The 13,264-nt window shown below is 36.3% G+C and overlaps 1 protein-coding gene across 29 annotated transcripts in view; it reads right to left on the minus strand.

Annotated features, from left to right (window-relative positions):
- Positions 1-5,443: 5,443 nt before the first annotated feature.
- The window catches only part of CLASP2 (cytoplasmic linker associated protein 2), a 155,838-nt gene continuing 148,017 nt past the window's right edge, over positions 5,444-13,264 (minus strand). For all 29 annotated transcript variants that reach the window (XM_086742898.1, XM_086742895.1, XM_086742906.1 and 26 more), the window contains 3 exons: positions 11,431-11,637; positions 10,172-10,288; positions 5,444-9,093 (listed from right to left, as the gene is read on the minus strand). In XM_086742898.1, coding sequence (XP_086599024.1) covers positions 9,007-9,093; positions 10,172-10,288; positions 11,431-11,637 — 411 coding nt within the window. In that variant the 3' untranslated portion in view covers positions 5,444-9,006. The remainder of the gene's footprint in view (positions 9,094-10,171; positions 10,289-11,430; positions 11,638-13,264) is intronic.

Genomic DNA, 13,264 nt, shown 5'->3' on the forward strand with positions numbered 1-13,264 from the left:
ATTAATTTTATTTTAGTGACTGTAGAAAAACAATATGAATCTGGCTGTCCAGCTTGCTCCATCTACTGGCAAGCTGTAAAATAAAATCACTGTGTCTCCAGCCCTAGATTTAGGCAAAGGTGTCAAATGTGTACAGTGCATTTGGAAGCCTCATTTCCCTTTGCACTGATTATTCTCAGGAAAAGGACTACGCATTCCTCAGATCACTTCCACAATCTTGCCTTGGAACTGACATGAGTTTCCCACATAGAGGGTAGGCATTTGTTTTGTTCTGTGACCTGTGTTTCTATTAAATGGAAAGAGTAAAACCAGAGATTCCCCTTAACTTGAAGGGCTTTCAGTCCCTGGCACAGAATGGCTCCCACCTCTATGCATATCCCACAGAGCTCATGGGGCTTTAAATTATCAGGCACCTTTTTCCCTCCAAAGTAGGGAAAAGGCTTTTGACAGATGCTGCTTTGTCAAAATGCAAGTGGGAACACTGAACACTGCAGTTTTGATCAGTCTTTGTTTTTTTGTTTTTTTTTTTTGTTTTTTTTTTGTTTTTTTTTTTTTGTGAAATCCAGGAAGAAACTTGTGAACAAAAGCAATTGAGATTCCCAGACTAATCGGTAGCTTATTTTATATATATATACACACACATACGTACATCTACATTTGTATACTAAAAAACTGCACTCCTATTTTTCATCTTTAGCACAGCAGACTTTGTTACCAGCCCTTCCAGAATTAATTTTGGCATTTTTAAATAACACAAACACAACACATCAGAAGTCCTAGGTTTGTTCTTATTTCAAGACAGACAACTTGCTGTCGTTAAAAACAGCCACCCCAGCTGCAGATTAGGCTACTGGCCTGGGTTTGCCCCACATTTTGAGTGCGGACAGGGAGGGAGAGCTGTTAGGCCTAGGTACTTCAGTTCTCCGATTTCAGTCCTCTCTGTCATTAGCTTGCCCAGCTGTTGGCAAAGCTTTGACTCTACCGGCCACACAGGTAGGTTATAATAAAACAGCAGCACCACAGCAAATGTGCCCAGTCTCCTACCTTCACTTGATTTTTCAAGTATTATGCTCATGCACACAGAGTCATTTGTTATATCCAAAAAGCTATTGCCTCGAGGAAAGGGGATGTTTATTAGTAGAGGAGGACAAAATGATGAAGGCTATTCTGATCTCATTTTCCAAGTACCTGCTTCTTATAAAAGGCAAAGTTTAAGACCTGTGTTATGGCTACCCCTCATGGTATGCAAACTACTTCAGACTGGGAAGAGTGTGGCCATAAAAGCTGCTGCTACAAACCATCATATCCCACTGTGGCCACTGTCCCTTGACAGTGCAGAGAAGCAAAGCAAAACCAAATCTTGTGGACTCCCATGCAAAAGCACAGTGGAAGAGGAAAATTCGCCTCTCTCTTTTCCCTCCAAGGGCTGACAAGATGCTTGACTTATCACTCATAGAAGCTTTGAGTTCCTTGTATGTAAAGTACTAGACAGAACATGTAGGAAGTTCAAACTGAAATTAAACACTACCAAAAAAAAAAAATCAGTTAGCGTTTATTTTCTTTCTTCTCTTCACAGTCTTGTGTTTTGACTGATCTTTGTTGCAACAGTATATGGGTAAAACTTCAATTACAGTATAGCTTAAATCAGTACAGTATAGCTTAAACTTCCCTGGTTATATTTAGTTCTGGTATTTTGCCTCGTGAAGCACTGTATATTCCCCACACCCACACCTGCTGCCCTTGACTAACCTCCAGACAGAAAGGTATGTGGTTACACGGTCTTGCAAGTTTGGGGACAAATAAGGTGAGTTTTTTACCTTGTACTGTTTATTGTTAAGGGGCTTTGTAATCTGCCTGGTAAGTACTAAACCAGATCTCGGCAAAGGAGAATTGTATACACAAACAACAAGACATTATTTATTTAAAACATCTCCTGCTTTAAGGCTTGTGTATGGCATGCAAAGTCCAACCTGAAATTTAAGGTGGGGAGGCTAATGTTCTGTTAGCAGGTGGATCTGCACTGAAGTTAAGTACTTTAGCATATGGTACCTGAAGAGTTTGTCGGATTTTTCCATGAGCAGCATCCAAAATTATGAAGTCTCCTAAGGTATCATTCAATTTGCTAATCTTTTTTTATAGTTATCAGACTTCTCATTTCATTTTCTGATTGCCCTTCTGAGAAATACAGCAATTGACATTAAATATTAGTATTATAACTGGTTATATACACAGAATGTCATCTTTGCTCTTTGTTTTTAGCAAGTAAAAATTATTCTACAGACAACACCACATGGAAAAAACTCATCAGTTACCATGTAAGACATTGTAAATTCAGTATATATTCTGAAAAAAATATATTTAAAGGAAGTTTTTGCTGTCCAGTGATGATTTTTTATTTGTGCTTGAAATGCTAAGTCAGTTTAAAATTTATATGTTTGCAGGAGCAATCCCTACATACTTCAGCCCCAAAACAGAGTATAGAGGAGAAAGTAGTGCTATTTTGATGCATCCTGTTTGATCTTTGGACTCTTTTCAGTTGTGCAACAGTTGCTGCCAAATACAGGGTAACTTTGGAATGAAGACACCTGTCAAACCTGACACTGATGGCCCTCTTCACCCGAATCCCTACGTAACTGTGAGATATGCACTTCTAGATGATACTCCCTGCTTGGATGGGCTGTGAATCCATCATACATATATGTGAAAGGTCCTGAAATGTATTTCTAGCCCTTCCTTGTTTGAATACACAACCTCTGTCTTCTGTATACCTTGGTAATGGGACTGTATTCATTCCCATTACTATAATGAACTTAAAGCACTGACAGGTAACAATCAGAAGCAAGAAAAACTTCTGCAGGCAATCCATCACTGCACTGACTTGTAGTGCTCCCCACACATCTCCTGACGCATTAAGAGCTGACCCAGCCCAGTCCTATTGCTATGTCTGGTCATCCAAAGGTGGCAATGAGTACGCAATCACCGCTAACAAACACAAACAGCAATGCAAGGTGTCTGTTAAGTGCAGTAAAGGACAAGCAGCAAGGCCTACATATTGCCCATGTCCACCTGCCACCTTTACTCTGGATTGTTGGATGGTTTTAGACATCCTAATCTGGGCCTGCTTAATGTTGAAGCACTGTAAGAACTGCTGCATTTACCGGTACTCACTCTGTGATACAGAGGAACCCTTGAGAAGCAGGGCTGCCAACAAAAAAAAAAAAAAGGGGAAATACCAACATATTTTGGTAGACCTCTTAAATTCCAGTGGAAATCTTAGGGTGCTAACACCACAGAGACAAGGCAACACATCACACAGTATCTGACCAGAATGGCATGCGTAATGGCGCTGAACATACTAAATACAAAAAACTTATGTTTGGCTTTTTCTGAAGAACGCAGGGTATATTTCTTTACTCAGGAGATCCTCTTTTACAAAGAGTCGAGAGTCTCCACTGCAGGGTGTTACTGCTCTGTAATTTATTCCTCCGCCATCATATTCCTCACATAACCTACTTCTGAATCTAAGAGGATACGATTAAGGTGCCGAGGTATGAACTGAGGAATAAATGTCATACTGACTTCACATCTTATAAGATGGAGGCATGGTACATATATTACCTTCTCATTCCTAATGGAAAAAGTCCCTTTTCCCTGAGGCTCTGAGGCAGCTCTGGTACTCTGCCAGGTCTGACATTTTCTAGCATCATGCTGTCATAGCTTGGTGGACAAAATCCTCCAGTATCTGTGTTTTCCTCTTAATTCCCAGTGCAGAAAACAAGATATTCTGTACTGCAAGAAAATTCCCTTCCTGAAAACGTTACAAACCACATGGGATTTTTAAGGTTTTTAAGCAAAAGAGCTACAACTTACAGGGGGTTAAATTAAGTATATACATACATCATGTCTCTCTCCTCATATTCTGTTAACAACTCTGCGGTTTTCCATTACCTAACAGGGCAAAAATCTCCTTTCTTACATGGTTCAAGAAGCAATGGCTCAGTAACAGACTTCTGAGAAAGCGCAGCCTCCGAAGTTACCAGCAGTTACTTTGGAGTAAGGTTTTAAAAAGTTTCATCTGACAATTTTTGAACAATCAGGTAACATCCAATTAAGATTTCTCCTCTTCAGCAAATACCGGCTACATAAATAGTGATGCAAGAAAGCTCCTTAGGGAAAACAGATAATTTTGTCTGGGTAAAATAGTTCAACTGATTAGTTGGCCAGCATGGCCACAGCTGTCATCTGAAAGACCAAAAACCTTTCAGTTTCCTTGTCTTTCTTGGTATTTTAACATGAACTACATACACTCAGGCTAAACAAACTGTGCTAAGAAATAGTTGTTTGTTTGTTTGTTTGTTTTTTACCCCCCCAATTTTTTTTTTTATTTGATAGAAATCACACAGTATTCAAACTGCTTGCAAAATACCATTTCAAAGTTTCCAAGTGTTACTGTTGAACAGCAATTTACAAACATGGTTGCAATTCTGTCTGACCAGAAATTACCTATTGGCAAACTCCTCAGTAGGAAACTCCTCAGTAAGCATGCTCATTATCCCAAAATCCTATCAGCAAATGAAGAAACTTCTTTAACTGGAATAATCCAAGCCACACAGCTTGGGAACCCTGAGGTCTTAAAATATACTAAAATATAAAAGCATATACAAAATATAGGGGGGGAAAATGTAAATTAAGTTTGATTTTTTTTTTCCATTTGCCAGACTAGCACAATTAGTTTCTCAAACTTCCCATATTACTGAAAATTTTCCGTGTTTTAACAAAAAAGAAAGAAAAATGTTAATCTGTTTCAGAGAACATTTATAATACACGCAAATCCTTAAAGTATATGCTTCCAAAGAGTGGGAAGACTTAATTACAAAATGTAGGGGGCAAAATTTAAGACATTTTCTTTAGAGAACATAATATGAATATTGCCTTTCATCTTACCTCGAAGTAGACTGCAACTGCAAAACTGACCAGTTTACTGTTTTAACTGGGAGAAAACATCAGTTTTCTTTCTGCAGATAATCCTCCAGTTCCCAAACTGCCCATTTATTCCCATCACATTTATGTTTATCGGGTTCTATGTTTGTGTTTGCCAAGTCACAACCTGACATGTGTAAGTTACCACAACGAGCTGAACTGTTCTCACTACTCCATCCTGAGAAGTAACATGTAGTGTAACTCAACAAATTTATTCCTCAAGATTATTTTCTCTTTTAGGATTGTTTTCAAAGGGACAATGTCACATTCAGAGTTTGAATCCTTCTGCTGAAAATCTGTGAGCAGTTCAGGCCTGCATTCTTAACAGGCTTTTTATGTTTGTGCTTTTATTCAAACGTTTAAACATTCATAGAAACTACTAAGAATATGTAAGTGTTTCAGGACACAAATGTTTGTTCTTTTTGCTCTGAGCCTCAGACCACAAATAATAAACACAACTCAATCTGTTCCAACCTTTATCTTCAAAAACAAGCAAGCAACCAAACTCAGGAAAATTTACATGATCAGCTCTCCTTCCAACTTACATTTACTATCCCACTTCCTTGCTAAGACTTCAGCTGAACATAACATGTTACTCAAAATTCTTTAAAGCAAGTGACATCCAAGTTAGAGACATCCAAGACATGGACTTCCTATTCTGATTCTGTATGTAGCTTTCTTTGCTTCTTCCTCTTTTTTTTTTAAGCCTGAACCCAATCTTTAAGAATTACATTTCAGTATTCAAATGACTGCAAGGACCTATCTTTACAGAATGTTAGAAAGAACATAAATACACTCGTTCTGAAAGAACGGCAACTTATAATTGTCCTAGTTTTTCTCAGATCCTTATGCTAATCCATTAAAGAAACCATCTCCAGCAGGAACATAAGGCATGACTAAATTGCTTGAATTTAGCTGAACTAATGTCTATTTATAATACAGGAAATGAAGGCAAAAAGCAAGGCAGTGAATCTGGTAAGTGGCTGCAGTGGAAATAATTTTGTTGCAAATTCTGAGAGCTCCATGTAATACAAACAGATTCTATCCACCACAGCAGCCCCATATTTGTTGGAAAGAGAACTAGGCACATCGTAAGTAAAATAGTCATTTAAATATATTGCATTTAGATTTTTAATACATGGGATATCCACACTTAGAACATTTAAAGATGGCTTAGAAGCAAAACCGAGAGATAAACTTTGTTTAAATATCTTCCTCTCTCCCTACCTGGAGCAAAAATTTTCAGTCACATACGGGATAAGGTAATTTCTTTCTTATCAACATTTGTTCACACGTAAAAAAAATTAGATTCACCAACAATATATACTTCATGCTTCAATAACTTATTTTTTTTCAGTATGAAATTGCATCTTCAAAAAGATGACAAACAGCAGTCATCTTGAAATGATCCTCTGAAAAGAAATATTACCTGTAAAAAAAGCAGGAAAAACATTTGGGACTATTAAGCTTAGAATTTGTGCAATTTTTTTGAAGTCACCTTTTGTATAATCAAAACTACAAGACTGTAGACTGAAAAATATTTTTGAAATATTAAAAAAATAAAATGCAAACAATGTATAATATACAAATAAATGAAATAGTAAACAAGAAACCTGCCTAAATGAAGGAAACTAGGTGTTCATACAGAATCTATTCAATTTCAAAAAAACATTTTTGTCTAGCATACCCATATTCACAGCATGTTTTCAAATGCCAAGTCAGATTTAGCAACAAGAGTATATAAAGAAACGTAATTTGGACACACAAAACATGAAGAGAATTTTTTTTTAAACCAATGTTATATCAATCACATTTATAATTTTTCTTATAGCATGTGATCAAATAAAACAGAAAACCAGAATGTATACATTGCTAATTTTTAAAGTAATGTTATGTACATTTTATTGCCAGTATATGCACAATGGTAAGCATAGAACTATAAATACACAATGTAATTAAACAGTAGAAAACAACAATGATGTTACAGGTAACAAAGGAAAGAAAGAGGAGATACTATTTTCTTGATGTAGCTGCTAAAAAGGGCTAGTGACGAGTTATGACAGTCTTGGTTTTAAGTCTTTACATTTATTTCTACAACTTTTCCTCCAAATAAATCTCTGCAACAGCATTGCTTCTTTAACAACCACATCTTAGCTCTTTCTACTGCATTCACTTCAAACTAAAGTGAAAACAACCTTTCATGTAACTACAAGCATCTGACTTAATTTTTATTCAGTTCTGCTTTTCAGGGTTTCTAGCAAGTAAAGTGTATAAGTAGTTTCTTATGATATTTGGCTGCAATGTTGAAGAATAGTTTTGAATACACATTAAGTGATAATTTGGGAAAAAAAATAAAGAAGATTTTCTTTAGATAGTTCTTCTACCGGGTGCTATATGCAGCAGCTCAGTCAAAAATCAGTCATCCTGAAGAGGTAGAGAGAATTTTAGCCTAGCATAGATCATCATCCTTGGCACCGCTATTATCTCTCTTATTAGGATACGCTTCCTACAACTAGACAACATCACAGTCAAAGGGAAAAAAAAAGTCAGGAAAAAAAAGTTCCATCATTCCTGGGAAGGACACTGTTTCATCCCAGTTCTCAGTTAATTAGCTTGCTGCTTATATCCAAGACCAAAAAAAAGAAAAGAAAAAATAAAAAGACAGCATTTAGGGACACATTTACTTGATCTTTGTTCTTTTTTCATTATCAAGTTCATAAATACAAAGAACCATTATTCACAATAAACTAACTCTTTCTCAAAAATGGAAAAACAAACCCTGGAAACATTTCCACATCTTAATCCAGATGGGTCTTGAGGATGCTATTCAAGAAAACCATGCAAATAATTTGGTGCAGCTTTCCCAACTCATCCAAAATATATATATTTTTTTAAATTAAAAGGTGGCGAGATCCATAGCATTTGTGACTATTCCCCCTCCCCCCCATTTAAATTCAATGCAGAAACTCTTGGTGCTTTCAGGAAGGTAACAAATAAATAGTTTTCTGCACTGTTGTCATAAAATCCCAAGTGAATTACAATACAAGACTACTTGTTCCAGCAATTAGGTTGAGAGGAAACATTCTAGTGATAAAGATAAATACATACTGAGCATGCTTAGGCAGAGCACTCCATTCTGAAGCATCCTGCTTGAAGAATGAAAGGTGACAAGGATGGTTCACGTCCATCAAGTGACCATTAAACTCTGCTGCTAAAAAGCAGACTGCCACACTATCACCAGGTCGGCAATGCTACCCCGAAAGGGCTGTCTTCCACATTAAGAGGTACTGGTTGTACCAGTCCTCTACTGCGTACACGAAATTCTTATTTATGCAACAAACATACAACCAATGAACAGTATCACTTTTACAGAACTGGATCAATCCAGCTTTTTTTTTATAGGCATATTTCTCAATCTCCAGAATATCCCAAACAAGCTGTAAATAAGATGATGAACCACCAACACAGTGAACGAGCCTCACTGCAGTTCAGACTAGTTTAGCCTTGTTTCACATCACTTCTTGTTTCTAGTGAAGGACATGATACTCAAACAAAATAGCAATAAAAAAGTAATGTTATCTGCAGCTGAATAAAAGCAACAGAATTTATATTTTAGCTTCTGAAGCTTAAAGCATATCTTTTTAATTAGCATTAAAAAAAAAATCTTTTTCTTAATACAATAACACTGGCAAAAGTTAATGGGAAGACACAGAGGATTGCGAACAAAATAACTGATGGATTAGATGATTTTTAAATTTTATTCTGCTTTGATCAACTGATGTTAATACTGCTTTTCCTTGGATTTGGAATAATTCTATTGCAACAGTCACATGCAGGCTGAGGACAGTCATTGGTTAAAGGAAAAAAAAAAACAACAAACAAACAAAAAAAAAACCAAAAAAAAAAGGGGGGAAAAAAAAAAAAAAGAAAAAGAAAAAAGTTCCAAAAGTTGTATGTAAGAATTTTCCTTTCACTGAAGAAGGCCTTGCCCTTGCTTTAGGAGACCTGGTTAACCCGTCAGCTTCATTAGCTTTGTCCAGACATATCTGCTGTTGTATCCCCCGGTCCAGAGCCTGTTTGTGCACGTTTGATGTAAAGGTTCAATAATTTCATCTGCAAATTTAAGCCAGAAATTAACTTTGTTTAGTATTTGCAAACTGTAGACTACAGGAATAGTACAACAAAGGAGGCATTAAATAATTTTATTTTTCCCAAAACCAAAATTGTATTTTACAGAGTTGATTCAAAGGTAAATACTTGCCAATGAAAATATCAAACACAGCAAAATTTGTCACAAGGAAACTGCTCAAACTTCTTTAAGGATGTAATAAAGAGAATGATCTAAGTTAGCTAGACTAAGATAGATGGAATATTTTCCTCAAATTACGCTGCTGTTCTAAATAAGATAATTTTTTGTTTCCTTTTAAGTTAATGTTGAGATTTTAAGGCTCTAGTTAGAACTGTTGATGCTGGTACTTACTAAAGCTTCCAAGACTATTGAGAATCACATTCAACACAATCACTGCCAGAGAGTATTTTTAAGATATGACTAACTATGTTATTCAAAGATATACAAAATTAATTGTCCTGTTTTATTCCCAAGGACAAAGAGATTCACAGTTAACATACAGCTGTCTGCATACAAAAAACTGTATGTAAGAGATGTTAATAAAATCATAAATTGCCTGAACCAAAAAGGACCACAGACTGATTACTATTATTCTTATTTCCAACTAGAGGTACTGAAAGGACTGATGAACGCAAAGTAACGAGGAGGGAGAATAAATAAAATTGCTGTAATATATACATATTACATTTATTGCTTTCTAATCAGAACTTGCATGAAAAACAAGACAAGAAATACTGATAGGAAAAGCCATGCTGAGTATAGGGATTATAACTACTACCAGGGATACAACCAGTAACTAAATCCATTAAATAGCAATAAGAAACATAATTTAGTGTTTATCTTAATGCTAAAGTTCATACACTTACATAAATAAAGATCTATGGATTTTCTGTTTTGAACATTTTATGATGAAATTATATTAATCCTCAGAGGGTTTCAGTAGCCCTGATAGTCTCATACAAGCATATACTTTTATGAAACTTTCTAGTACCTACAACCAAAATGCAATTGCATACATGCAATTACGAACCAAGATTTCTTTAAACGGTATCTTTTACTTACTTTACTACCAGTGAGTTGACTGAGATGTGGTTTTAGTTCATCACCAATTACTGCATGAATGGCTACAAGGCAGAAAACACATGCCTTACGAACACTGCTCTCTGAATTATCATAACCCTAGAAAGCAATAAAATTAACATTAATACCGTATCAGTTAATGATTAAAAGCCTCAGAAAGCTATTTACTTATTTACTCTAATAAACACATTGAAGTCTACAGTAAATGAACGCTAGTGTAGCCCAGCGAAGCATTCCAACAATAAAAAACCAAACACGCAAATACAGAGCATGCACTTGAAAAGCAGGCTGATTGTTAATCACCATTGATAATAATTTTCCAGACTGAAATAAAAACTCACACAATCCTGTTCATAAGTTACACTGAAAACAGAGCTGCTGTCATGCAACAGGGGAGTACATAAGAGAAATTATTCTAGATTATACAGTTATTTACTTAAAACAGAAGACCACTCAATTTAGAGTTTCCTTACTCTGAGAGAAGTACTGCCTTAACAGCTAAGTTTTGTTAACTCCCATCTCATTCCTTAATGTTTTTTGTTTCTTTTACCACTTAGCTAGTACCCCATGCCTGGCTGTCTCACTCACATCCCTTCTCAGAGGGCCCCTTCTCTGCCTCTACCTTCCTGCAGATGTATGACTGGATCACACCCATTAAAGACAAATCTGCAGAAAGCAGCTGTCAAACTCCGAAGTCTTTATCCATCACATGTAAATTAATGCATCTTGGCTCTTGATAAGGTGGGAAAGAATTTATTTTCAAAGACAAAGGAAGAGAAACCCCTGATATCCTTCTCATTTTATTAAAATTTCCCTAATCAACTGCTTCTTTCCTCTTGCTTCCCCTAAACACCAAGTGATAAAACTCTACTATTATACACAAATACAACATGGACAATTTCAGACCAATTGATTACAACTTGGAAAAAGATACAAACAACACAAAACTATCTTACAACTAAAAGTATTTACGAAACTTAACTATAACCAGTACTTTATATCCTACCGAGATGTCCTTTGAGTCCTAACCACAGTTATAATTTAGCTACTTGCCAACGGAAGAGTTTTTTTCCCCACTATGTGAGTTATTTTTGGTCAAAGCAGCCATCAGCTATCAGACAAATAAAATCCTTCATGAGAGTCAAGTGATATTATTTCTAAAAAGTCTTTGCAATTCTTATGTATACAGTTTCTTCTGTTTCTTTGTGTCTTTTTTTTTTTTTTCTTTCTTCTCTCCTTACCTGTATTAGACCTGGCACAATCTCTGGTAAAAGCTGAGTAAGGGTTTCTTTAGATACTCTTTCTATGACTTTCGTCTGCATTTTGATTGCAGCCAGATTAATGGGGTAATCTGCAGTTTGGATAATTGGACAAAGAACTTTGATGCACTGATCTGGGCTAATGGAAGTGGCCAGCATGGAAGCAGCTTCTTCAGCAGATCTCACCACCTATTGAAAGAATAAGTAAAAGACATGGAAAAACAATTTAAGAGAGACTGTTACTATTGTCTGTCATCTGGCAGTAATGGTCTTAAGCATAAAAATGTCCCAGCAAGAGGTCTACAATATTACAGAAATACGTGAATGAAGAGCCCTTTGAAGATCTGTTTACAAGATTCCAACTGTTGGACATACTTTCCTAAAAAACAAGACTCTTCCCAATATTCTGTGGCTAGTCTATGCCCTCTGCAATATGCATATCAGTTTTTCAAACCTGCCTGTTGAATTGGATCTGAAATTTCTCTACTCTGCAATACCCTCCTCCAACACATTGAAATATCACTACGTTTAAATCTGTAATTTCTTGTGTTGTCATTTGTTACTGTTCGTTAGGTCAGTGATCACTGACAAGAGATGTTTTCACATTCATCTCAAGAACATGTTTAAATTACCTCCCTAGACTGCTAATTCTAGAAGTCAATCTAGTTGGTTTTCCTCCCCTCTAAGTCTGAAAGGAACTATAACAAGAGAGTACTTTAAGCCTGAAGAATATGCAGAACAAACAGAACAAGAGTAATTAGGTAGGAAGTCAACAGGTACAGAAGCTCAGGATACAACATGGGCAAACCAGGGGAAAATCTTCATGTTAGTGCAGCTGTGGCGTCTGCCATCTAAAATGACAAACTCTTGAAGATAATCAGTTGTTTGTACATCAATGATGTACAAAAACCTCCATAACTATTTTTCTCCATCCTTATGCCCCTTATTCACTCATATATGCAAACCAAGAGAGACAAAAAGCACAGTAACAGAGAAGGAAAGATGAAGGCAAGACACTGTAATAAATACAGTATATGAAACAAATCAAGAGGGTGCAGGGAAAAGAGAAATGGGTATCAGATGAGTGACAAAAGCCATTAGTATGGGAGGAACTGCAGTCAAACTTCAAAACCTGGAACTCCACTGTAAGTTCCATATAGAGTAAGTGCCCTTGCATGGGGAGGACAGGGAGAAGTTGTACTCTTTTAATAGTAAGCTTGGATTCTTTCCGTAGCATCAGTGGCACTAACTGTCCTTTATTGTGTAGGTGTGCATCACAAATACTTCTCAGCAAGATTACAGTTATTCTTCTGCTTCTCAGTTGCCTCAGTATTCTCAGCCATAACCAACTCTTCCCTTTAGTATGTACCTGTTCGTTCTCCCCTAATAATATTCAAAGCCATGCTCTCAAATGGTGCAGAGTTGGCTAAAAAGGAACAGTTGACAATTTCCTGCCATGTTCACTCCCATCTGTCAACCACGAACCTTTATGAAATCCAAAAGGTTGTTGCTGAGCTCCAGGGCACCCATATTTGGCTTAAGACGTCATACAAAGAAAAAACTCCCTTCAGTTTCTCCTTTAAGAGCTATAATAACACATCATTGGTCACTCCGTCCTCTTGGCCAGCACCCAGGGCAATTGTTATTAGGGCTGATATTAAGCATTTGTGAGCTTATAAAACTGCAGTTGTTTTTTTTTTTCTTGCACACTTGTGTTAACAAATAACAGCCGAATGCTTGATTATTAAACAAATTACTTCCTCAGAAAGATACGACTAATTTCTCAAACCTTTTTGGACAGTTGTTTAATTTTGTA

The sequence above is a fragment of the Chlamydotis macqueenii genome, chromosome 2 (genome assembly GCF_036417535.1).
Source record: "Chlamydotis macqueenii isolate bChlMac1 chromosome 2, bChlMac1.mat, whole genome shotgun sequence".
Taxonomy (NCBI): Eukaryota; Metazoa; Chordata; class Aves; order Otidiformes; family Otididae; genus Chlamydotis; species Chlamydotis macqueenii.